This window comes from Terrapene carolina, unplaced genomic scaffold (assembly GCF_002925995.2).
Source record: "Terrapene carolina triunguis isolate 2854851 unplaced genomic scaffold, T_m_triunguis-2.0 Scaffold42, whole genome shotgun sequence".
In the NCBI taxonomy this organism is placed as follows: domain Eukaryota; kingdom Metazoa; phylum Chordata; order Testudines; family Emydidae; genus Terrapene; species Terrapene triunguis.
The window spans coordinates 5771492-5798886 of record NW_020664393.1 but is presented as its reverse complement, the minus strand read 5'-3'; the positions used below and the strand labels follow the sequence as shown (position 1 = coordinate 5798886).

Here is a 27395-nt window from a genome sequence, read left to right as displayed (position 1 = left end):
AGTGCTCACGGTGTGCAGGATGTAATACCAAAACTGTGTTGCTTACAACCAGAATAGACCGTCAATACAAATCAACCCCATAATGGCCCAGGAGAACAGAAAAAGCTATTACCACAAAACAGTGCATTTAAAAAAAAAAAAAGAAAGGGAAGAGGAGACTATAATACCACATCTTTGCTTGGCAAGTTAATGTTTGTATACTCTAAAGAAGCAATGTGTTTTAAGGAGACAAAAGATACTTATAATATCCAATCAATCAACTGACAAATGGTGTGTTGGAAAGGCAGGAATCTATCATGTTCCATTGGCTAGTGGTGACCATCAAAACAGGTTCTTTGCTGTAGAGCAGTGGTTCCCAAACTTTAACATTCTGTGAACCCCTTTCACTAAAATGTCAATTCTCATGACTACCCCCCCCCCCAAAATGAATATTTCCAGGGATTTTCTCCTTTTACCTGAGTATAAATTATAAAAGCAGTGATCTTGGAAATATAACATTTGTTTTTGACATGCTTATTATACACTATTATTAATTATTTTTTATTATTACAATATTTTATTACATTATGCAAATGGCAACACTCTTCCAAGATCTCACTTTCGTAGTTTGTATCACTTTGAATAAGCCTGTTATAAGACAAAATCCACCTCCCTTTCCATTTCTTATAAGGAGTCTTGAAGTTTAAATCTCCTCAGTGTGATAGATAGGCTTGCTTTGATCTGCTTAGCTCTTGGAAGTCCAGGGGCTCCAGGCTGCTGACCCTGTGCTGCCAGGGATCCCTAAGGACAGCTCTGTCCGCATTAGGGAATTTTTTCCCAAGAACCCCCTGTAACATTTTATGAACCCCCAGGGTTCACGAACCCCAGTTTGGGAACCACTGCTGTAGAGGAATAGGAGTGCTCCAACCTCAGTCTAGTAGATATAGCAGATAAAATACGTGTTCATAGCTTGATCTGTTTTTTGCATAATTACTTCCCTCCCTTTCACCATGCATACATTGTTGTTGAGGAGTTGTCTATGTTTTGGCTGCTTGTATTTCTTTCTAGGAAATAACATTTTGTTTAGAAAAAGGTAAATTGTATTAGCTCTGGAAACACATACATTGAGCTGAACTTCGTCACCTTATCAGTGTTCCTATTAATAAGTGAAATGATACTTATGAAAAATTTATTATATTAAGTGGTAGACTATTTATTTTCTACATATTTAACAAACAGTTGCTTTCACATTTGCTGCAAGTGTATGACAAGACTGATGACATAGTCAAAAATATGTATGGTATGATCAGTAATATGTAACAATGAAAGCTATTTATTTCAATGGGACCATACACATGGATGAATCTTATAGATTTATGGAATAATGCACATAGTTTGTATCTGAACATTGAATAGCTTGGCAATTTTAATTGAAAAAAATCAGTGTGGTTACTAAATTTAACCCTGAATTAAATAGTTTAGATCAGCGGTTCTCAAACTTTAGCAACCCAAGGACCCACATTTTGATTTAAAATTTTTTGCAGACCCCCAAGTTGGCTTCTAATTTTCCCCGAGGGTGCTCATCCCCTGCTCAGCTCCAGGCCCTGCCTCCACTCCTGCTCCTCTTCCCCACCTCTTTCCATCCCCTCCCCCGAGTGTGTCCCATCCCCACTCCTTCCCTTCCCTCCCAGCACCTCCTGCATGTCGCTGAACAGCTGTTCCACAGTGTGCAGGAGGCACTGGGAGGGGAGTGGGAAGAGTTGATCAGTGGGGCCAGCGGCCCCAGACATGACTTGCAGACCCCCTGGAGTACCAGGTGTCCGTGGACCCCAGTTTGAGAACTGCTGGTTTAGACTAATGGGTTGTTTACACAGGGACACTCAGGAAAATTAATCTGAATTAACTAAAGTTGTGAATTTAAAGTGAATTAGTTAAACTGCATGAAACCCCTGTGTGGACAGCCCAGGTCTGTGCTACGGGCTGTATAGTGGTATAGCTACAACAGTATATCTGTGCCACTGTGAGCCATATTGTAGAGGCAGACTGCAGTGACAAAAGGTTTTGTCCGTCGCTGTAGGAACTCCAACTTCCTAAGCTAGATCAATGAAAACCTTCTGTTGACCTAGCTGCATCTACACCAGGGGTTAGATCTAGAGATATAAAAGTTTAACTGGTTAACCGATAAGCTTGATACTTATCGGTTTCCCTTAACAATGAAACTCCGCTGCCGCCCCACGTTCCTGGGGTCCTGGCTGCTGCCATCCCGGTGCAGCTGGGGTCCCACCTGCCAGCCCCGCGCCTGGGGTCCCTCCGGGCTCCTGCCTCATGCCTGGGGCTCTTCTGCCGACTCTACTGGATCCATTATATGTTATATTATATATATATCTATATATATTGTCAAGTTAGATATATTACTTACTGGTGAAGTTTATGGGATCCTGTCTTACAGGGTTTTTAGATAAACTAACAAGTACAAATGACCAGAGTCTTCTTCATCTTGTAATGGCAGGAAATTGATCTTATGATCTCTGGTTAATCTTCTTTTGAAAGGTGAAAATACTCCAAAGGTCCTACCAATATGTCCTGGTTTTCCTGCCCCAAATACAGCAAGCAGATAATAAACTGATAAGAACAGATACTACGCTTAATCTTAGCTCAAAGAGTTATATGCATTCTCAGTTTTACTTTACTTTTTCTGTTGACCACTTTCTAGTTGTCTTGGACTTGTAGTCCTGCCTTGATGGAGTTCACTCCTGGGTGAACAGCATTTCCTAAAATGATTCACCAAGACAGACTTGTTAGAGAGTATCTCTCTCTGAAGACTGTTGCACAATGCATTGCATATTATCCAATGATGCTGAGCCTTTGTTGGTTATGTGTAAGAGTCTTTGGCTAGGTAAGGACCCTTCTCTTTCTGTGGCTTATACTTCCTTTTCTCATCTATGAAGTATAACTAGAATTCAGTGGATATTATCCTAGATTGGTCCTGGATTTGTTTGTGTGTTGGAGTTGTGGGGTTTTTTTGTTTTTGTTTTTTGTTTAAACAACCCCTAAGTTAAACTGCTATAGCACTTTATTTGGTGGCATGCTTGAGAACTTTGCACAGAAACCATTCAGTGTGAATTCTGCCACCAGAATTTTAATTCACACTTAATTGACTCAGTATTTTGTTTTATTTTCAAGTAATTTGTTCAGTACTGCATTTAGTTTGAAATGTCATGATTTATAAAGGAGTGCTTAATTTGAAACCGGTATATATGAGTTTTCTCAGTACACCACCATTAATTGCTTGGTATCATTGGGTTTTCCAAAATATGGGATAAAAGCTGATGGATCCCATACTACAATTAGTTTTCACTCAGAATTTGGTGTGAACCTCATGATTCTGAAATATAAACCCTTTTAAATCTACACTTAATTCTTCCCTCTGTAACATTCCTTTAATTCGTTTCCCTCTGTTTAGGTTGTTTTGTTGTAAAGCATCTTGAGATGCATTTGTACCTTGTGACCTTTCCCTGTATTTTATATGCAATATCATAGTATCTTTTTTACACTGCATATTTTTTTTTCTTTTTGATCATACCTTATTTACTTTTTTAAAAAGAAAACTGGAAGAAATATGGGATGTAAAGGTTAATCTAAGGAAACTATTTAAGGAATGAATATTGCAGGAAATAAAAACTGAAAATGTAATTCACCCAAAGAAAAATGACAAAAAATGTATCAGAAAAGATAATCAGAAAATGGGTCAAAGACAAGGAAGGCCACAGAATGGCAGATGATTCGGCCAAGAAACTTGTATAAGATGTTTAGCGATCTCTGCTCACAATCTGGAGAAAGAACAGGAATAATAAAAGCGAAGAACAGTGATGAACTTCCAAACATATGTCAGGAGCAAATCAAGAGATCTGATAAGCACTTTTGTATTTCTTAAAATGTCCAGAGCACAGTGTAAAATTTGAATATAGTACTTTGAATTGAACTCGCTACTATTTGAATAAATTTCACACACTCAGTAGAGGCAACAAAAGCAATTATCTTATTGTTCCTATGATCGTAACTAAAACCAGGAATTAGTAACGCTGAGGAAAAATAGCATTAGAAATGTGGAAGAATTGTTCCAAAATCTAAGATAAATGGTAAGACTATAATAACTTGAGAGGAATAACATTTTGTATAATTTTTCCATTTGAATTGACTGCTACCAGTATATGTAGGCAGTGCCAAACTCTATTATGTTACTGGGGTAAATCCAGGGTAACTTTCTCAGAGACATAACTGTTTTACCCCACAGTAAATGAGAGCAGGTTTTGGCTTTATGGTAGTATGCAAATAGTAAGTTAGATCCAAATTTGGTCAATTAGGTGTTTATTATAATAATAATAAAAATGAATAATAAATTATATTCACCAGTCCCCCAAGGAGGCAGGGAAGTATTATTAAACTTAATTTTACAGATAGGGAAATTGAGGTATAGAGACATTAAGTGACTTGCCCAAGGTCACATTCAACTAGTAAATCTGTGACCAGGTAGAAGTTTAAACCCTTTCTACACAATTACATTAGTGTTCACCAATACTGCTGTGTACTACCACTATATATGTAGTGCTTTATTAAGAATTTTTAAATTCGGCATAAATGTGTTTTCTCAGAGGTTAGTTCTTTTCTAAAACTGACTCTAAACATGGCATCAGCACGTTATACATTGGAAGTTTTTCCTTTTCTTTTTTCTTTAAATAATAAGAGTCACTGAAGAGTACACACTGTGAGTGCAACGGTTGTGTGTGTTATGAAGGTTTATAGCTTTTATTCTCTTTGGTAGCAGCATAAAATCCGATTTGATTTGATATGACAATAAAATGTTTGTTTAAAACAATTCAGTAGGTAGAAGCTGCTCAGACAACTGCTTATCCTGTTTTCTTTATTTTTCCATAAAGTATATAGTTCATATTGCTGAACAGACTGTTCCGTTTAATGAGAAGGTATTATATGTCTAGAGATTTGCTGACTGAAACCATGTTAAATAGATAGTTTGTGTGTCTTTTTAGCCTATATGCAACTTTAAAAACTAATTTTAGAATAAGGAAAATCTGATGATTTCTTCCTGTATTTGCTTTAGTATTAATGACCTGAATTTGAAATTTGCAGTACATCTCTATTCAAATAAACAATTATGCCTAGTCGCCTATATGGCTCTAGTATTTTAATACTCTTATCTCAGAAGAGAATCAGACGAAGATCAGTTCACTCTGTTTTCATTGCTAAAAACTGTATGTAGTATTTTATGATCTAAGCTCTTAAAAATAGATTTGTATCACCTGAAAATATTTTGGCTTCTCCGATAAACTGAAGACCCAGACTGTGTTTGGCTTTTGTGCTTTTGGATGCAGATTGTGTCCTGCCTCTTACATTTTAACTCTTTAATCTTTACATCAAACAGATTGTGTTTTTTTTTTAATTTACTGTTCACCAATTCATTTTAATTTGCTGCTAAAACTGTTACATGCAGTTGCTACCAAAATATAATTACGTATTGAGTGGGGGCTATATTAATTTGCTCTTGATCAAATAGGACACCTCCAGAAGATCCAGATGTGGATTTCCACAATACATCATAAATTCTGTGTCTAATAAATATGTAAAGTATCCATAAGTAGTCTACATATGTATCAAATAGGCAACTTTGGCTCAGGCTTAAAACCGTTTGTATCAGTGTGTGCGCATGCAAATTTTTAAAACCTTTTTTAGGGGGAATGTTATTTGTTGCTGTACCTCCTTGGACTGTGTTTTTCTCAGTTATCTCATTTTTAAGCCAGAGTAGACAAGTTCAGTACTTTATAAGGGGGACTTCCAAGGAAAACATATACAATAAGGCTAAATTACAGTCTGAGTAATTGTGTGTTGCCTAAAATCCCACTTCCTGTCCTGACCTGTCATGTAGTCTTAGTGTGCATTTCTTAAGTGATTGCTACATTTCATTCAAATTGGCTGCATTTTATTGGAGTATGAAATTATTCTGGTATGTACAGTGAGTGAGGCAAGCAAGATTTGGCCAAGAGATTGTAAAAATCATGATAAAATGACATTAAGAATGTTGATTATTAAATAATGCAGAAAATATCACAAGCTAATAATGCTAAGTACCTGACTTAAAATGGGGTTAAATATTAAGGGGTCTGTTGTTCTTTATGGGAACACGCTTGTGTGGGGCACAAGCTCAAGTATGGGGCAGTGCTGAGCCTCATCACTCCAGTGGGAGCTCTGAGAAGCATTGTACAAAGGCCCTAAGAACCCTCCAGTGTGAAAAATAAATGACCACTGCTATACAGCACTGTGTGGCATGCACTCCCTTCTGAGACTAACCAGCACTACTAAGTTATGTAGGAGGGGTCAATGGCATGTCCCCACTCCCCCCTTGCACCCACAGTGGATAATCTGGCCTTTAAAAGAAAAAAGTTGCATGAGAGGCACAAGACCAATATTGATCTTTTTTTAAAACATTTATTTTAATCTATGTAACTTAATGTCATACACTTCCGAATCTCTGATGCTTACTCCATACGTGCTTGTAGAAGTCCTAACCGCTTTATTGTTATCAGAGTGCCAATTCCCAAGATGGTTTAGGTGACGTGAACTTATTTAAATTTTCAAAAGCACATGGAATTCATAATAGGCAACTATATATTCTCTCTACAGCTGACAGCTACTTTGCGAAACTTGGTAGATTTACCTCTTTCAAGATGCCAGCTCCTGTGTAGTGGTGCAGTTTCAGAGTTCTGGGTGGTGCTGGAGCAGCGTATGAATGATAAGGATATATGTACCAATATTGTCAGGATATTCAGGTATGTATGTAACACTTTTTCGATCATCAAAACCCCCCAGTCTCTTGAGGTCTGATCCTGCGCCCATTGAAGTCAATAGTAGCTCCTTCATTGACTTTAAAGGGGGCTGTGTTGAGCAGTTGAATTTGAAAAGACAGACATTCATTAAATTGCTTGTGAAAAGTCAAGGAAAATATTGTATTTTTATAACTTGTTCTATATTAATAGTCATAAAACTATTTATTGTGGCTAAGGCTAAGATTTTGTCATGGTTATTTTTAGTAAAAGTCATAAGCAATAAACAAAAATTCACAGAAGCTGTGACCTGTCTGTGACTTTTGCTGCTGTGGCTCCATGGTTTCCCCCACCACTGTGGTGGCTGGGAGCTGTGGGGTTTCCCCTCTGACCATGGAAGATGCAGGGGGGCCCCCCTCCACTCACAGCGGCTGGGAGCTGCAGAGTGACCATATTTCCCAAAGAGAAAATGGGACATCCCCAGCCGCTCACCCAAGGGTTCCTCTCCCCTTCTGCGAGGCTGTCGCCTGTTGCTGGAACCCTGAGAAGGGCCCCCTCAGCAGTCTGTCACCTGTCACTGGACCCCTGCCAGGGCCCCGATGACTGCCAGCTCCAGAGTCCCGCATGTCACGGAGGTCTCTGGAAGTCACAGATTCCATGACTTCCATGACATAAATGTAGCCTTAACCCATGGCCTTACAAACATGGATTTATTTTCCTTTTTTAAAAAAATGTTTTGTAAATCTATGTGGGCCAAATTTAGCTTTTATTGTTTAGGATGTAATTTCCTGTCCTTTTAAAAAGAAATAAATTGTTTTTATTGTTAGTAATTTATTTTAATATTTGTTTTTAAAATGGACAAAAGTTATCTTCTGGTGTTTACAACTCAAACCTTACAGCAGGGATTAGATTTGCCTATGCACAAAAATATGTGAGACACAGGGACATTATTACTTCAGCCATCACAGAGCACTCTAAGAGATTAGGTGTGGGAGATGGGGCCCTCCTTGTGCAGATGAAGGACTTCTGGTTAGTTTCCCCAGCAGAATCTCATTGTTGCCCAGTGAACTCATTGGCCATTCCCCAAGAAGATGTGGTGCTTGCTAGGGAAATCCGCCAGAGTGGGTCATCTCTAGGGTATGTCTACACTTCAGAGTAAGTCCAGGGTTCGAACTCCGGTTCAAGCCTAACTCCCCTTCCATCTTCATACAAATCATGCTAACCCAAGACTTGTACATAGGGTCCCAGGACCCCATGGTGGTGAAGGGTCCGAATTTGAGTTAAGCTGGGACCAGAGATTCAAGTCCTGTTGCTTTGCAATGTAGATGCAGCCCCACTGAACTTGTGTTCTGGGAGTCTGCCAAAAGCTTCCCACAGTCCCACTGCCAACTTTCTTTGTCCTCTGAACAGTCAAGTTTGTTGAACACAAGTTTTCCCACACTGCACCATGTGTGCAGTGAACAAAGGGCTAGAGCAGTCACATTTTGGGAGGGCACTAGAAAGTCTGGAATATGGATCTTTGGAATTGGGCTCACATAATGCAGTGTAGATGCTGATGCCCAAATGGGACCAAGGGTTCAACAATTCCTAACCTAGGGTTACAAATGAGTGTAGACACTCAAGCCGTAGATCAGGGGTCGGCAACCTCCGGCACGCAGCTCGCCAGGGTAAGCACCCCAGTGGGCCGGGCCAGTTTGTTTATCTGCCGCGTCGGCAGGTTCGGCCGATCGCGGCTCCCACTGGCCGTGGTTTGCCGCTCCAGGCCAATGGGGGCGGTGGGAAGCCGCGGCCAGCACATCCCTCGGCCCGCGCCACTTCCCGCCGCCCCCTGCCGTAGGTCAACCTCTGGCACCCTGGCGAGCCGCGTGCCAGAGGTTGCCGACCCCTGCTGTAGGTCAACAAACCAAGGGACTCCGAACTCAAGTTCCACTGATTCTGGGCTTACATTGCAGTGTAGACATATCCCTAGAAAGTATTTTGTAGTATGTATGAGTAGCCCTTGGGGTCTCATCTTCACTAGGAAATGAAGATGTGCTCTTAACTCAAGTTAGCTAACTCTAGGTAAAATCCTAGTGAAGACAGTGTAGTTTGTATTTTTGACCCAAGTTAGCAGGTTGAGTGGCTTGTGTGAAAACTACAATCTGCCTTGTCTTTATTAGGATTTTACCTCAAATTGAGAACCCCTCAGTGAAGACAAGGCATTGAAGAGTTCCCCGTGTCCCAGCATAAATCTGGGCAGGGTTGATTGCAATATTGCAAATGCTGAATGGGGTAGTAAGTAATTTGAGAATTTTGCAGGAGCTGGATAATAGGGTGGTGAGGAATTTTCAGGGAGTGGAAAGGATCTAGGCACGAGTAATTCTGAGTTTAGTTTTGAATTTAAAGTTTGCCTTTGCCTCTGTGCTGCTGTGATAAGTTCCTCTTGCTGTTGGCTGCAAGATTTACTGAAAAGCATTGTTTCCATTGACTTAATTGCTCACTCCTATTCCCAACAACTGTCCAGCCCCTGCTTTCTAGCTGGCAAAGGCACCAAGTTCTAAAGGGAGCATGCCACATAGAGCAGCTGCTTCTCAGTTCTGCCCTGGTTTCCGCTCCAGCCTTTAAAACAGGCAGAGCTTGATTCTTTTATGGTTTGTGCAGGATAGTTTCCATAGGCTTCCTGGGCAGGGAAAGCTCAAAACACTTCTCAGCCCTAGTTCCGTATCAGTTTGCTCCTCTCTGTCTGTGTAATCTGGTCTCCAAAGATGAGTCAGTTCTGGGGTTTTGGTATGTTTTCTGTACATTTACTTCTTTCAGGGAGAGGTTGTTTTCTTTGTAGACTGGCAGGTTGCCAAGGCTGAGAAGACAGGAGCATTTCCTAGATTACATCTGTGATTCAGTATAGATCAGGGGTGAGCAAACTTTTTGGCCCGAGGGCCACATCTGAGTATAGAAATTGTATGGCAGGCCATGAATGCTTACGAAATTGGGGTTGGGGTGTGGGAGGGGGAGAGGGCTCTGGCTGGGGGTGCGGGCTCTGGGGTGGGGCCAGAAATGAGGAGTTCAGGGTGCGGGAGGGGGCTCCGGGCTGGGGCAGAGGGGGTGGAGTGTATGTGTGTGGAGGGTGAGGGCTCCGGCTGGGGGTGCGGGCTCTGGGGTGGGGCTGGGGATGAGGAGTTTGGGGTGTAGGAGGGTACTCCAGGCTGGGACTGAGGGGTTCGGAGGGCAGGAAGGGGATCATGGCTGGGGCAGGGGGTTGGTGCATGGGTGTGTGGGTGTGGGATCCGGCTCTGGGGTGGGGCTAGGGATGAGGAGTTTGGGGTGCAGGAAGGTGCTCCGGGCTGGGATTGAGGGGTTTGGAGGGTGAGAGGTGGATCAGGACTGGGACAGGGGGTTGGAGGGAAAGGAGGGTGGCTAAGGGGTGCAGGCTTCGGGTGGCGCTTACCTCAAGTGGCTCCCGGAAGCAGCGGCATGCCCCCCCCCATAGGCGCTGCCCCGGCCGCAGGCGCTGCAGCTCCCATTGGCTGCAGTTCCCGGCCAATGGGAGCTGCAGGGGTGGCGCTTGGGGCGGGAGCAGTGTGCAGAGCGGAGCCCCTGGCTGCCCCTAAGCATAGGAGCTGGAGCGGGGACATGATGCGGCTTCCGGGATCCATGCAGAGCAGCCCCGGACCTGAGCGCCGGAGCAGGGCAAGCCCCAGACCCCGCTCCCCAGCGTGAGCTTGAGGGCCGGAATCCGGCCCGCAGGCCCTAGTTTGCCCATCCCTGGTATAGATGCAGAAATAGAGTTGTCTTGTTTAGATTTTCTTAATTCTTCAGCTATTTTCTTAAATTTGGTAATTACAGAACCTGATTCCTCTCCTATTATCTGGATGCTCTGGTGGTATGAAACAGCTATAAAACCAAATTAACCAGCTACCTGGAAATTGCATAAGTAGCATAGGACGAAGAGCTAAATGCTGTTCTCTGTTTCCTCTAACGTTGTTATAGTCTTACCATTTATCTTTTCCCAATGTGTAATATAAAATTTAGCTAGGTTCTTTGTACAGAATTCGTGGTTTTAAATCTGTTTTGATTATTCACTTGTCTGGGCCCATAAATTATAACTTCTTGTAATCCTACTTGATTCTGCAGACCTTTTCAGGTACAATATTAACTGGAAGTAAAGGCTTAGCCAGTTAACCATATAGCAGTGATAGCTGTAGGCCAAAGTGTGGCCTCGCTCCTCTTTGAACCATTAGGGTGATGGTACAGAGATATAGCAGCCTGAGGAGCTATAACGTTGGGTCAGATGCAGGAAGAGAATGCCTTGAAGAGTGTTGGGAGGAGTATTCCTCATCCCTGCTGGTTAAAGAATAGCACCGATGGAATTCTATTGGGCACCGGCAGGCATGCAGAAGAAATGATGTCCTGTTCTTGTCTCCACCTGGCATCCCATGCTGTCTTGATACTAAAGGCTTCTGCTTAGTGCTTAAGGAATACTATTAGTGTTGGCATTCGTGCCTGGGCTAGGCACATGGGTTGAGGAAGGCTCCCCATGCCCTCTCCTGTCCCTCATTGTACTGGCAAAGAAAAAGCTAGAATTGTGTTCATTGTTTGTGTTACACATACACAATAGTTGTTACTATAAATTTATCAGAGTTCAGTGTCATTCTCTTATGTAACTGGCTGCCTGTATCTATAGTAGAAGTACTAGCATTTCATTCTGTATGTTGGAAAACGTTACTTTGAAAGTAGAATAAATATATTTTATTTTGCAGAAGAAATAAAATGCTGTCATTTATATATATTTTATTTTTGTATGTTTATAGCAAACTTTCTTCCTACAATGACTGCTGTGCAGCTCTGGCAGCCTGCTCCAGATGTTATGTCTTATTTTTAGCCCTTCTAAACAAACACCAAAAGAAGCAGGTCAGTATTTTCATCTCCTGCTTTTTATATTTTAATCCTCTGTGTCTCTGTTATTGTATGTGTGTAAGCCCATTTTCAGTGACCTACTTTCATGCACATTTACAAGATAATAATTTAAAACAGTTGACAGCATTTCTATATTAAGGAAATGGAATCATTTAGATTAAGAGGGCAACACAGAGGACAGACAGTTGATTAACTTGTCTATCCTTAGCGCACACATAAGCTATCCTCTGAATACTTATATTTTTTCCAAGGTTTTAAGTAGTAGTAGTGTTTTTTAAAAAGTAAGTGGTTTATCAAATAGCAAAAGTTTTTCTATATTTAAAATTGCTTAACTTTGGGAACCCCCACATTTCAATTGTGGAAAAAGCTACAACTTCTTTTTATTAAATATCCAAACAAGCTATCTAAGGGTACATCTATGCTGCAATAAAAAACCCCGAGGCACTGAGTCTCAGACCGTAGGCTCACATTGATTGGGCTGAGGACTAAAAATTGCAGCATAGATATTTTGGGCTTGGGATGGAGCCTGGGCTCTGGGACCCAGGACTCCCCTGCCTTGTGGGGTTTCAGAACCAAGGCCTCAGCCCAAGCCTGAACATCTACACTGACATTTTTAGCAGCACAGTCAGCCCCTCAAGCCTGAATCAACTGACCCGAGCCAGCCGCAGCCATACCATGGGTCTTTTATTACAATGTAAACATACCCCCAAGTATGGATTCTTATTATGCCTGAAAAATATACAGTGCCTTCTACCAAAGCAACCCAAAATTATTTGAAACATATAGCTAGAAATAAAAGTATTTGGGAATTTTCATATCTGAAAGATTGGCTAGAATTATGAGAGTATCCTGTTTATACGCTGTAATAAATAACTGGTTCATAAGTAAGCACAAAATGTTTGTTGCCTGAGAACGCTGAGAATTTTAATCTGTCATATTTCTACTTTTAATAAATGGTTCTCATCCCATAGATCAGCTTTGTTTTTGCATGTTAAGCACCATCTCTTCTTTATCAAAATATCACTTAGTAAGCAAATTAACTGTTTATTAAAACAAGTTTATTACTGTGTTGTGATGATTTTGTGTATGTGTTCAGAGTAATTTCTCCTTACAATGATTCTTATACACAAACCCAGAGCTATTTGTACTAGTGTAGTGCTGACAGACCCCGGTCATTGGGATCGAATTTGGGAACTCTGGAGCTAAATGCATGATCCTCTAGTGCATGAGCTAAAAGTCACATGGCCCTTAGCTAAGGCTGTAGCAGACTCATTAATCTCTAAGTGGTCTGAGGTGTAGGGGTTACACTAAGTTACTGAAGGCCTGTGCTGGCAGAGAGAGGGTCTGAATGATCTAACATCACTTTCCTCTCTAATATTTATAGTATTATAAACATTAGAGCTGTGAGGGTGCATGCAAGTTTTTGAAGTGCAGGTGGCATCACTACAATTTATAGTACTGAGAGTTAGTGGGTTTATATATCATCTTTTATCTGTTTAAAAGACAAACAATCTCACAACCTAGCAAAAACTGTCCGTGGGAGTACGAGCAATGAGAGTAGCAATGGAGCATTCAAAATAATGAGACAGGCTTCAAAAAAATCATAAGATTGTCTTAAACTTGTGAGATTTTTTTTTTTTAAACATATTTTGTTTTTTGTCTCTTGGTTTCTGGGGCTCTAGCGTATACCTGGGTTGGAGTATCTAGTTTTCTCTGCAGCCATAAGAGCTAGAAACTTACTTTAAAAAAAAAAAAAAAAAAAAAGTAATGTGAGAGTCATTCTCAAACAAGTAGTCAAATATTTTCAAGGAGCTGTGACTTTAAGAAAAACACCAAATGTCATGATGACTCGTGATTAAAAATGTCAGAGCTGGAAACACCGCAATTATTGAGCCTGCTGAGCAGCTTCTCCTTATCATTTGACTGCTCTGAGAAGATAGGGAGGGTTTGTTAGGAGAGTTAAGTTGCCAAGATTCACATAACTATATGTGTTGTCATCTCACATAAGAAGGGAAATGTGTGAGTTGGCAAGATGGATCTTCAGGGGTGGGCAGGGAAGCTCAGCAGTCCCATTTTTAGACACATAACTGACCTGGCTCTCCTTGGTGCCTTCTTCACAGCTGTTTTTGGAGAGTGTTGGAGAGCCTTTGTTGGCTCTGTACCTCTCAAATGTCATGCACAATGGGCTGCCATGGATGCTTATCTTGGGACCCAATATCCTGTATGTTGTGCCATGTGTACTTTCCCCAAGCTCCCAGCTGTCATTAGTGTTCGAGGCTGTTTCTCACCTTTTCTTCAGAGCTATTTGGAAAGGCAGATGAGCACAGTTCCTACGCTCAAGCTCCCCTACCTTTCACATGTACTTCTTGAGCTGCAGCTATGTGAAGCATAGCTTTCTCCTCCTGCTGAGCTTGCTGATGCTAGTGATGTCATTAGCCACAGGGAGGCCCTCTTTTAAAACAGGAAGAAAGCATATAAATGGGGTGATGATTTCCATACAATGACATGTGTGTATATGTGTAAATATAATTAGAGACTAATCTTGATCTTACATATTTCCCCCCCCCCCCCCCCAGTTGAAATTATTGGTTTCAGGTTGGCCAAAATGGCATTTGTTAGTAAACAAACTATACATCCAAAAAAATTTGCCCAGGTCTAGTTTTAATATTCACTTTCTAGAGAGGCACTGTCACAGTTACCTGACTATCTGTCCCTGGACTCCTGACTGCTATCTCTGCATGCACCCCTCCAGATGACAGGGCTCCTCCTTTCACCTGTCTCGGAGTGGACTCTCACAATTCTCCCGCTCTTAGACCAGATCCCTGGGCTACAGTGTCCTGTGAGTACTTAGCAGGGCTGACTGTGATCAGACCCTGCAGGTCTCTCCTTTGGGGATGTGACCAGTGATTAATGCACAGTGACCAGACAGCCTTCTCCAAATCAAGGTGTTGCTTAATTTTAACAGTAGGAACACAGCTCCCTGTAACAGAGAGAGGGTTTGAACACTCAAAGCTGCTCATAGGCCTGTTTCACTTACTACCCCCTGAATGGTAACCAAGTAGTCCAACTTAGTCAGACCCTCCTGCAGGGTCTGTCTTGTTTCCCTCTGCTCTACTCTGCTTGAGCAACTCCTGACAACTGCCCCATCCCGGATCTCTAGAATCACTTTTTAACTGTTTAGTGTCCTTTTGATTTTAGGTTCCAGCCTTGGTAGGACAACTGTGGAACTCTTAGCTGGAGCCTGTAGGTGGGATCTTTAAAGTTAAATACTCTGTCATAGCATCAGAGTTTAAGGCCAGAAGGGACCACCAGATCATCTAGTCTGACCTCCTGGATATCACAGGCCACCAATATCACCCAGCACCCATACACTAAACCCAACAACCAAAATTAGACCAAAGTATAACAGTGCTCAGGAGACTAGATTATTATGTAGTATAGACAGAGAACAGGAGGGACTCAGGTGGACCTATGCCCATGGCTCCACAATGGCAGGGAAATGATTAAGTCCTGCATCTTAGATTCATAGATTCATAGATTCTAGGACTGGAAGGGACCTCGAGAGGTCATCGAGTCCAGTCCCCTGCCCACATGGCAGGACCAAATACTGTCTAGACCATCCCTGATAGACATTTATCTAACCTACTCTTAAATTGACAGGGGGTTAGACTAGATGACCCTTGCGGTCCCTTCCAACCCCATGATTCTAAGTAAGAGGTACTCAGATAATCCTGGCAAGTGACCCACACCCACACACAGCAGAGGAAGGTGAACCCCCCCCCCCCCAAGGTCACTGCCAATCTGACCTGGGGGGAAATTCCTTTCCATCCTTACACATGGTGAACTGTTAGATCCAGAGTATGTGAGCAAGAACCAGCAAGCCAAGCATCTGAGAGGGAGAGAATGCCATGTCAGAGCCCGAACTCTGGCCCTCCTTGTCCAATGTCCCTGTCCCTCCCTGTCTTGTCTCCTGATGTATTTGTCAGGAGCTGGTTTATCTGCACTCATTGTCTGGCCTTCCTGGCTGTTTTTCTAACCACCTGCTATTAAACTGAACTAAGCTATGCATTCAACTCCCATTATGGCTACCCAGTACCTATTCCTTACAACAGACAACCATATAAAATATATAGTATTCCTAGATTAATACAAGCAGTCCCATGTTCTTCACAAGGGTTACTAATGCCACAACTGAATTTATAAAAGTGCCTATCCAATACCCTGAGACCATTATTGGCATCTCCTCTGCTTTGAGACATCTCAATCTTACAAGATACTGATTTTTTAATCTATTTCTGTTACTTTATCTTCAGCTGTTGTTTTTTTCACTGAGTTTCAATAGCTGTATATGGATTCTCTATTTTTAAAAATTATTTTGGGTTAACATAACTTTTTCTCCTTGATCCATATGTTTTGTCATTTTAGGCTTTTTGTTTAAGGGCCCTTTTTTAATACAGTAGTGACAGAGACCCTTCAAAAACATAAATTTATGTTAACGCCCCACCACAGCACACCAGTTTAAAGAGTGATTATGGTGATTGGTCATTACAGAGCCAAGAACTCTTAATATTTTCTCCTGGGGTGTGTGTGGGTGTGTAAATATTATTCTAGAGTTATAACAGATACAGTATGATAAATAACTCCTGTTTGATTCTCTTGTATTATTAACTTTTGCCTAGAGAAAAGATCTTCCTTGGACAAATGTTCTGAAAAATCCCAAGGGAATTTTCATGGTGATTTAATCTAAACAGCCACCGAGGGTCAGCCTTTCCCTACAGTATGATGGCTGATAATATGCCTGGCTAACAACATGCATAACTTCAAATATTTAAATTGTGATAGTTTGTTTTTTCTCCAAAGAGATGTTGTAATAGAAAGATTCAAAATATATGCTTTAGACCAGGGATTCTCAATCTTTTTCTTTCTGACTGCCCCCTCCTCCTCCCCAACATGCTATAAAAACTCCATGGCCCACCTGTGCCACAACAACTGTTTTTCTGCATATAAAAGCCAGGGCCAGCGTTAAGGGGTAGCAATCAGGGCAGTTGCCTGGGGCCCATGCCACAGAGGGCCCTGCGAAGCTAAGTTGCTCAGGCTTCAGCCCCGGGTGACGTGGCTTGGAGCCCGGGTTTCAGCCCTAGGTGTTGGAGCTTCAGCTTTCTGCCCTGGGTCTCAGCAAGTGTAATGCTGGCCCTGCTTGGCAGATCCCCTGAAACCGCTTGTGCCCCCTTCCCCAGGTGCCCCTGGACCCTCCCTGTTTGACAGCTACTGCTTTAGGTACATGACTGGCTTAGAATATGTAGTGCTCAAAGATACGATCCAAACTGTCTCACCAGCTGGTGTCACATACCTACGTGTAATTCAAGTACAATGGTTGGTAACTGCTTTAACTAAGAGGGCCATATTATCGTTAGTAACTGCTGTAGCTAAGGGGGTGAATGCAACTGTTGGAGTATTCGCATAAATATAAGGGAAGTGTATATGTACTCGTCTGTATATGGTATTGGCGAGACCATTACTGGAATACTGTGTCCATACTTCAGTAAGTATGCTGAAAAATTGGAATGGGTTCAGAAAAGAGCTACAAGAATGATTAGAGATTTGGAAAACATGCCTTATAGTGAGAAGCTCAAGCTATTTAGTTCATTGAAGAGAAAGTTAAGAGATGACTTTTCTGATAGTAGGCAACTCTTTAATCTAGCAGAAAAGGCATAATGAGAGCCAGTGATCGGAAATGGAAGTTAGACAAGTTCAGGCTAGAAATAAGGTGCACATTTTTAAGTGCAACAATAACGTTCATTTTGGGTCACTGATTATTTCTGGTTTTGTCCTTGAATTTTCATTTCTGGTATGTCACTTCAAGATGTGTCCTGAATGTGTTGGGAAAAGTTCCCTCACAGCCTGACATGACTGCTGTTTGTTTGCCTCTGGGCAGACTGTCAGGTCCACACTCGTATCTTCTTTCAGAGAATACTTTGCAAAGCAGAAGGTCAGATTTATTAGTGCTGGCAAAGTGAAGAGAAAATTTACCCCACTTTTTATCTTTTAATGGGCAAAAGGGGTCATATACCCAGCAAACAAAATTTCAACAACTTGAACTGTGTTGTTGGGGGGGGGGGGGAACCCCTTGTGATTGGCTGCTTCCCCACTTTCTGCCTTCTGGGGTGTAAGTAGTCAGTCAGGGCTTCTGCAAGAACCAGCAAAGCTCTTCCCCCCCCCGCTCCTCCCCAAGAGCCAAAACCCTTCCCACAGGAGGGGTTGGGGGAGAAGAAAAATCCTATCATCTATAGGTAGCTCCATTCCTATTCGCCCATCTCCTCTGAGCAATGGGACGGTTCCTCTGCCTCTCTTTCCTCCCCCCCCCCACACTGAAACACTTTGCCTGAGAAGGGGGAGCGAGGACCCTGCTGCAGCCTCCACACCAGCCCTGGGAGAGATGGGGGGGTGAAAGAACTGCAGAGGTGAGGCTGGGTGTGGCAGAATTGATGTGGAGACTGGAGGGGGTGCAATTGATGGGCAACAGGCAGATATTATGTTGCTTTCATTTTTGTAGAATATTATAGACTGTCCACTTTTTTCAGACCACTTTGAGTTATTACTTGTATTGCAGGAGGGATTCACCCCTGTGGAGGACTGGCAGAATTACCACCACCCTCCATCAGGGTTTGTACTAGAAGAGGAAGAGCAAACTTAGTTTAAAGCCAGGAACACAATAGAGCCCTGTGGTGGAATCTGCATTTTTGGCTTGATACATTTTTCCCCTCAGAGCCTGATACAGATGTCCAACAAACCAAAAACTGGGCTTAGTCTCATGTCTGGTGATAGCACATCACATACTGCAGATAGAAAAAAAATATTGGGTCACTTGATAAAACATATTTAGGTCAAGATTATTTAGCCACTTTGCTTTCCCCTTTCTGCTTAATAAATCTGAACTTTTGAGGATTTTTCATCATGAATTTCAGAAAAATGGCTTATGAAGTTTAGCATTACCAGTCATCTTTAACCACCAAAATCTAATATAGCTATTCTTTTTAGTTTCTAATGTAAATCTCTCTAAAATTCTGGGGGTCAGCAAATACAAATACTAACCTTTGTTGTAAGTACAATGTAAGGGATAGACTTTTAGACTTAACTGGACAAAAATATTTGTCCATCTAAATGGACAAATGTGCATTATCGTTATTGTCAGCAATTTCAAAATTAAGAGTTAATGAAGAGTATATGCACACTGTGCTTTTGCTCTTCCAACTGCGTGTACATATTTGGTGCTAGTGCACAATTACATATGTGATTGTCTGTCTATTAAATTGAACAAGAAAGAACTCATGGTATTCAGTCATCCCTTCCTGGAACTTAGAGAAAAGGAACATAGTTTAAGAACATAAGAACGGCCATACTGAGTCTGACTAATGGTCCATCTAGCCCAGTATCCTGTCTTCCAACAGTGGCCAGTGCTAAGTGCTTCAGAGGGAATGAACAGAACAGGCAATCATCAAGTGATCCATCCCCTGTCGTCCACTCCCAGCTTCTGGCAAACAGAGGCTAGGGACACTCAGAGTATGGGGTTGCATCCCTGTCCATCTTGGCTTATAGCCATTGATGGACCTATCCTCCATGAACTTATCTAGTTCTTTTTCGAACCCTGTTATAGTTTTTGCCTTCACAACATGCCCTGGGAATGAGTTCCACAGGTTGACTGTGCGTTATGTGAAGAAGTACTTCAAAGTACCTTTTGTTTGTTTTAAACCTGCTTATCAATTTCATTGGGTGACCCCTAGTTTTGTGTGATTTGAAGGAGTAAATAACATTTACTTATTAACTTTCTCCAGACCATTCATGATTTTATAGACTTCTCTCATATCCCCCCTTAGGTCCCACTCTTCTGGAATTTTTGGAATTCATTTATACAAATTATTTTATTTGGCATCAAATATAGACAGCAAATCAGATTTGGGTTCATTTTAGGGACAGGATCCAAATTCTTAAGAAGAAATAGGTCACCCATCCTTAGTCTAGCTCCTAACAGAGATCAAATAAAGTTTGTCAAATCAATAGCTTTGAAAAACCTGTTCAATTTAAAAAGAGTGCTTCAATACAAACAGAAATTATAGTGTTCCTCTGTCTTCAGTACTAAATCTGTGTGTGCTAGTTTCAAAAGGTATGTCTTACCTGTTGAAACCTATGTTTAGAGCCCTGCGAATCCACAGATGTCTGCTTTATATCTGCAGATGTGGATGTGGTTGTATTGTTCACCATCCTTGCAGATCACAGATTAGATGTGGATCCAGATTTTTGTATCCATGTAGGGCTCTACCTGTGTTGTATTTATCAGGTTGATTTGTACTTATGTATTTAGTTTATTTGCAAATATGCCTGAAATGCCTGCATGCTTTCTCAGTAAATATTCCAAATGTTTGGCTATATGCTAGCCCCACCTACTGCTGATTTTTTTCAGATGTGCAAATATCCCATGTGTCTATGTACATTTATTCTTGTAACTGCTTTCAAAGTGGCATTCATCTCTAACTCCATTTATGGCTGTCTGAACAGTGGTTTTTGGTTTCACATTACTCAGCTTAGTTGTGCATATGGCATGCACATTTTTGAAAATTTAGCCAAAAATATGTAAAAATATAGCCTATAATTTCTGCAATATAAAGTCACATCTGCATTTCTTGTATTTGACTGTTGTTTAAACTCTGTCAGTGGATGATAATGAAACTTCTGTAATACTATTTAAAACAGGATGTACTATGCTTAAAAAGAAATAATATCTTGTAGGCTTGTTTCATCGTCTGTAGGTGGAAAACATAGCTGAGATCACACGTCTCAAAATATCAGTTAAATTGATTGCTTTACAGTACCTGTCTGTCTATTCCCTGATTGGCTAGGGCTGTTGCTAAGCCGGTACTGTTTTAACCAAAATTAGAAAGTCAATATAAAGTAAGTTAAACTAGACTGCCTTCTTTTTTCACTTCTCTCTTCTGATTCATCAACTGTTTGTTGTTTCAAATTCCTTTTAGCCTTTGTGAGAAGGCTTCCATTGGGGATTGTGATGGCTTAGGTAAAAAGCTTATAGACGGTTACTTATAAAATAAAAAAGGTTTTATACATATCTTGTGTTGATGACATTCAGATGTTTGCAAAATAATAATAGTGGGAGCAATTCATAGAGAGTCGTACAGTGTCTAGCCCAAAGTGGGGGAGACAGACTAGAGGTCACTCAATGATGACCCCCTGCCTGGCAAGTTCATTAGTAGTTGTGATGAACTCTGAAGCTTAACTTCTTGTCTTTGGACATAGGTGTATCTCTGTGATGCAAGGCCTTGTGGGAGTGGCTCAAAAGAGGAGAAATTATTAGTGGAGGAATATATGATCCATAGAGAAATTTTTGCAATTTAATCAATCAAATTTTAATACGTGTACAGTAACAAGTTGCCATTCTTTGAATGTCTCTTGATAAAGTATGGGATTTATTCCTTGGGGGATTACAGTGTCTGAATGGAACTCCTGTATTTCAAGAAAAACAACATGTAGGGTGTTTGCCAAAGCAGTGGTTTGGTGCAAGTACAGTCATTTAACAGTTAGGGGTAGGTTAACTATGCTGCACTCGGGATTGCCACTTCTTTCCCTGTACTGTTGAAACAGAGCCAGTACTTGGACTTTCTGTTTTGGAAACTAGCCAGGTTTTGATAGGGGTGGAGACAGTTTTTTGAGTAATTTCATCTTTGGAAGAGAAAACAAGGAGAATTCTGAAAGCTAAACCAGCCCATACTGTTGAATTAAAAGCCATTGGGAGTCGAGGGTATTGTTTTGGGATGACAGTTGAGTCAATCAGCTCCAGCATCACACAAATTGCTGTATCCCCATGGTGGTCAAAATGAAGGCAATAAGAGAGATGTAATATTAGGATTGGGAGGTCGATGACATAGCAGACTAGACCTCTTTCATTGGGCTCTTGATTCCCCCCACCCCAAACACACTTTATTTAAAAGAGTAATGCCAGGAGGAAATAAACCTTTATAGACACCATCTGAACAGAATTCTCATTGTTGGGTTTGTGCATCCTAGTGGAAATCTGGTGACACTTCCATTGCTTTAAAATCTTTGGCTTTCTAGGGCAGCAGTAGCAGGGTAGAATGCTTATGAGGCTCTATTGGCCATCAGAGCAACCCTGTGCTTATTTGGGAGACTGATTAAACCCCAATTACATAACGAGAATATCCATCTGAAATGTTCCTCTATTATCCTGTTGGGTTGTTGGTCATTTGATAGAAATAGACTACTTCTATTTAGGAGACCCCCCCACGATTAATAACCTCTATGGTACTAGAACTCTGTGCCTTTGTTAGATTTTTTTTTTTTAAATCTCCTCCCTACACTGGGTAATCAAATACAGCATCAAAGATTATTTCCTTTTTTGCTGTATTTAGTGTTCCTCCATTTGCAGTGGAACTGCTTTTAATTGAATTGTGAAATACATGAAATATTGATGTTTTTCAAACCACTGGCAACTTCAACTTTTCTCTCGCTGTAACAGTGTTTGTATATTTTTTTGTTGCAGGATTTAGTTGTCCGTGTTGTTTTCGTTCTTGGCAATTTAACAGCGAAGAACAATCAGGCCCGTGAACAATTTTTTAAAGAGAAAGGAAGTGCTGACACCCTGATATCATTATTCCAAACCTACAATGAATTTGATTTGAATACAAAAAAAGAGAAACGTGAAGGAGAAGAAAATAAATCAAAACAAAAGCATCCTTCAGAAGCAGAAGATGTCCTTATAAAACTGATAAGAGTGCTCGCCAATCTCTCCATTCATCCTAGTGTAGGTGCTGTTCTGGCAGCTAACCATCACATTGTGGCATTGCTTGTTACGGTGCTAGGTAAGGTTTGTATATTATGTTTGTTTTTTCATGTATTATTTTCATTCAATCTGTCAGGCAGGTACAGTATTTCATTACTTCAGCTTTTGTTATTGGGAGAGCCTTAATTAAATCTGCCATGTTGTTAAAATATGAAAATCAATCTGCTAATGTTAATAATTACAGTGTATAGACTAATTTACTTTAAACAGTAGCAGAATTATCACCTTCATACTAAACTTCACAGCATCTTTCCTGCAAGGCATTCAGAGGAGCCTCATGCATTGATAGGATTTATAGATCAGATTATTAAGAATAAACCAGACTACACAAAAAGATTGGTAAACTGGGGGAATTTTCTTTTGAACATCTCGGACTGAAAACTCGTATAGTGAGATGGTCGTCTTGCCTCCTCCCTAAATAAGAAGAGGATTTTTTAAACAAAAAGTTTGTAATTAAGGACCTGTTATTGCAAGCACATTCTGCTTGGTTCTGCCTTGGTACAGCAGACACGATCTGCAAAACTTACATGCCAGTATATTTTAAACACTATTATCCAAATCAAGGGAAGTTCTGTATATGAAGGGCTTGGAGGATGGAGCTTTTATTGGTATTTCTGAGCTACTTGCTGCTGCTAGCAGCTATAACTCATCTCGCTGAAAAATGGAATAATTTGGCATACTAGCAGCATGATGGCTAGAACTATAAATTGTTTCCATCCTGCTTTTATATAGGTTTAAGAGCAAGAACAATTTCAACAGTGCCAGCATTCACAAAGTCTTTGCTACAAGTTTTTGTTTGTTTGTAATAGTATTAGGGTATGCTGTAGCTGCAGTACAGATACACTTAGAATGGAGACAGCTACCAACTAGCCTTCAAACTAAATGCAATCCTGCTGTGCCACTCACTATTACAATAGTACCTCAGAGTTATGAATATCAGAGTTACAAACTGACCGGTCAAACACACACCTCATTTGGAACTGGAAGTACGCAATCACACAGCGGCTGAGACAGAAGGGAAAAAAAGAAATACAGTACAGCACTGTGTGAAACCTAAACTACTAAAAAAATGAAGGGAAAATTTAGAGGGGAAAAAAAGATTGGACAAAGTAAGGAAACCGTTTCACTGATTGTTTCATTTAAATTAAGATGATTAAAAGCAGCATTTTTCTTCTGCATTCTAAAGTTTCAAAGTTGTATTAAATCAATGCTTGTAAACTTTTGAAAGAACAACCCTAACATTTTGTTCAGAGTTACGAACATTTCAGAGTTATGAACAACCTCTGTTCCCGAGGTGTTCGTAACTCTGAAGTTCTACTGTACTACAGAAGTGCAGGCATCAGAGTCCACAGCCCCTAATATTGGAGCTGGTTGAAAATCAGGACATATTTTTCATTAATCCTTTTTTCCAGCTCTACCCAGCAGACAGTGGTTTATCTTGGGCAGAGCAATCTGCTTCACTTCCTGCAAATAAATTGTAATCCCCCATAGTCCAGGCAGATTACCAATATAATCCTTCTTTGCGCAGAGTTTGGGTGCCACAACAATACAGGCTGTGAATTAATTTTGTTGAGCTGTAATCAATGTTCTAAGCTAAGACTGATGTATATATTTTTTTAAAATATCAGAATACAAGTCAATTGATGACTGTGAGGAGCTGGTGATCAACGCTGCCGCAACAATCAACAATTTATCCTACTACAAAGTGAGGAATTCTGTAATTGAAGACCAGAAGCTACGCATTGCAGAGTGTAAGGTTTTTAAAAATCAATTCCTTCTGTATGTCTTTTAGAATATCTGGGTAAGAGGTGTATTTTGATTATGTTAGGGCAATGTGGAAAAGAGTCATTAAAAATATTTTGTGGTATACTGTAGGAATTGCTTAGAGCCAATTTTTCCCCATAACTGAAGAGAATCCCTGCATGCATCCAATGCCAGACCCTCATCTTTAGAACTCTGTGAAATCATTACATTGTTGGCAAAAACAGCCTTTCTCCCCAAAACATTCACTTACTCACTAGATTGTTTTCGGTTATGCAATTTTCGGTAGAGCTGTTCAAAACTTCAATATCTAAAATGTGAAAATAGTATTATGGGGTTGTTGCATGTTTTTTTGACTCCAGTTCAGATTTGCTCAATTTACAAGTAAAACGTTTTAAAAGATCAAACCATCAGCCCTGGAAATTTGATGATGATGATAATGAAGTAGTTGTGGTGCCTGGGTGCTGCATCTGAGTTTGGGGCCTCACTATGCTAGATACTGCACATACAGTAAGAGTCCCTGAAGAGGATACAGTTGAAACAAACAAAGGGTAAAAGGAGGGGCACAGAGATTGGGAGTGGCTTGCCCAAGTCTACACAGCAAATCGATGGCAGAACCAGGAACTGGAACTCATGTCTCCTGACTTTCAGCCCAGTGCCCTCTCTGCTAGCCCATGTTTCCTCTCTAAGTAGCAATGGTGTGGCTGTCTTATGAGCCAGAATGGAATCCATCTCTTTCCCCCAGAGCTGGAATGGCGCTCAGTGCTAACAGGAGAAAAAAATTAATACATTTGTAACTAACATAAGCAGACATGACTGACTGTATATAGGGAGCAGATCTGGGAAGTAAGATGTCATTTTTACCATGGCTGCACTAGGCAATGCTTCCTTGTGTTTTTTGTTATAGCGGATGAGGCTTTAAGACCTTTCTCTCATCTTTTTAACAGTATTTTGCATTTCAGTATGAAATGCAGTTCTACAAGTTTGCTGATCAAATGGATTTGCAGAAGTGTAGAAAACTGTTCAGTGGTGAAAATCCAAGTTTAGAAATAGCCTAAGGCCAATGCCACCTAATAATATTGGCCAGGAGCCAAATTCCAGCTCCGAGACCACACCACAGGCTGTATCAGTTATTGTCAGCCTGTGTTGTCAATCTCATCACCATCTCTGCCACTACCCACATTCCTCTCTTCCCTTCATTTCACTGTTTGAACTAAGTAATTTGTAGGAGAAGTGCAGCCCTTGTAGCAGGAGGGCCTGACACTTGCTTACCCCAGGAAACATGTTGAGAAATACCTGCTGTGTGATGCAGTCAGGTGCGTTCCAAAAACAAAAAATGTATTACTTAAGAAGGCTGAGCCACAGTTAAGTAATCTCTGGTATAACAACATCCAAAGGAAGGATGTACATGAGACCAAACTGTTCTCTCTCTCCTCTATGGGGAAAGAAAGGAAGAGTGGAAGGTTCTCATTGGTGTACCCCCTTACATGAAGAGGGGTGGGTTTCAGTGGTTCCCTCTTTCACTGCAGAAGATTCCTGTGAAGGCTGATGAATGGTGGCTCCTGCAGCAGTCTTGACTGCGCACTGAAAACTAACAGGGCAATTCATGACTCCTAGGCAATGCTGGAGACCAGTTTGTTTCTGCTGGAAAATACAGTTGTCATGTGAGCTACTCACGTAAAACTGCTGAACAGGAAGCAGCCAGCAGAAAAAGCTTTCAGACTAGCTGCAGTGTTCATCATTGCCAGTTAGGACAAATCTGCTTGTTATTTCACTGGCAGTAGTGGGCACAAGAAAGAGGATTGTGGTCCTCAAGTGGTTTGTGAGCTACATGAGTTTCCAAGTGCTTGGCCTTTAGGGGGAACTTAAAAGAACTTTCTGAATATTTATTTTAATAAACTCATGATATGTATATACTTAAAAAGCATGGACAAGTTGCTAGAGGAGATGGGACAAGAGTTTCTTGCTATGGTGGTTGAGGGAAAGATGGTGTCCAGGATCTTGCTTCAGGCTGCACTAGATGCTGTGGATTCTGCAACTAGAGCCGTGGTGTTGGCCATCACAGTGCACAGATGTTCATGACTCCAATCATCAGATTTTCCTCAAGAAGTCCAACAAGCCATCCAGGACCTGGCTTTTGAGGGACTGATGCTTGTTTCGCAGCAGACAAACTACAAGCTGCATATCCTCAAAGACTCTAGCAGTTCACTTAAGTCTATGGAAAACTTCTACTGGGTATATTTGCCTGTCTAAATGGAACAGATTCTCTGTCTGGTCCCAGCAAAAAGGGATTTCCCCAATCTGGGCTCCGAGTCAGCATGTGCTGGACTATTTGTTATACTTGAAACAGCAAGGCCTTGCCATTAGTTCCAGCAGGGTCCACCTATCTCTGCTTTCCACCTTTCAATTGATAATCATTCACTTTTTCCAGTCATATGTCACTCAGGTTTTTGAAGGGTTTGGAGCATTTATATCCACAAATAGAAGATCCTATTCCCTCTTGGGACTTGAATCTGGTGGTAAAGCTCATGGGTCCTCTCTTTGAACTGCTGACTACTTGTTCATTGCTCCATCTCTGAATGAAAGTAGCCTTCTTGATGGCAATCACATTCATCAGGAGAATGGGTGAATTATGAGCTTTGGTGCTTGACCCTCTGAATAGTCTTCTACAGGGACAGTGTGTATCTATGTCCTCATCTGAAATTTCTGACCAAACTGTTTTCTCACTTCCACATCAATCAGACAATATATTTAGCAAATTTCTTCCCTAAGCCTTATGCTTATAAGGATGATAAAAGACTGTGCATATCAGATGTTAGGGGAGCATTAGCATTTTACTTGGACAGGACTAATCCGTTTAAATCGTCTTCACAATTGTTTGTGGCAATTGCAGACAAGAATGAAAGGCCTTCCAGACTCATCTCAAAGAACCTTGTTGTGGATCTCTTCTTGTATATGTTAGTGCTATGACATGACCAATGTGACTCCATCAAATAGGGTGCTAGCTCATTCAACCAATCTCACATGCCTCTGCAGCCTTTCTAGCCCATGTGCTTGTT

The 27395-nt window shown here is 41.1% G+C and overlaps 1 protein-coding gene across 1 annotated transcript in view; it reads left to right on the top strand.

Moving 5' to 3' along the window:
* Nucleotides 1-27395, top strand: part of ARMC2 (armadillo repeat containing 2) — a 102761-nt gene that overhangs the window by 55918 nt on the left and 19448 nt on the right. Inside the window, exons 11-14 of the mRNA XM_026653745.2 lie at nt 6676-6821; nt 11603-11702; nt 22276-22594; nt 24204-24326. Of these exons, the coding sequence (XP_026509530.1) occupies nt 6676-6821; nt 11603-11702; nt 22276-22594; nt 24204-24326 (688 nt within the window). The remainder of the gene's footprint in view (nt 1-6675; nt 6822-11602; nt 11703-22275; nt 22595-24203; nt 24327-27395) is intronic.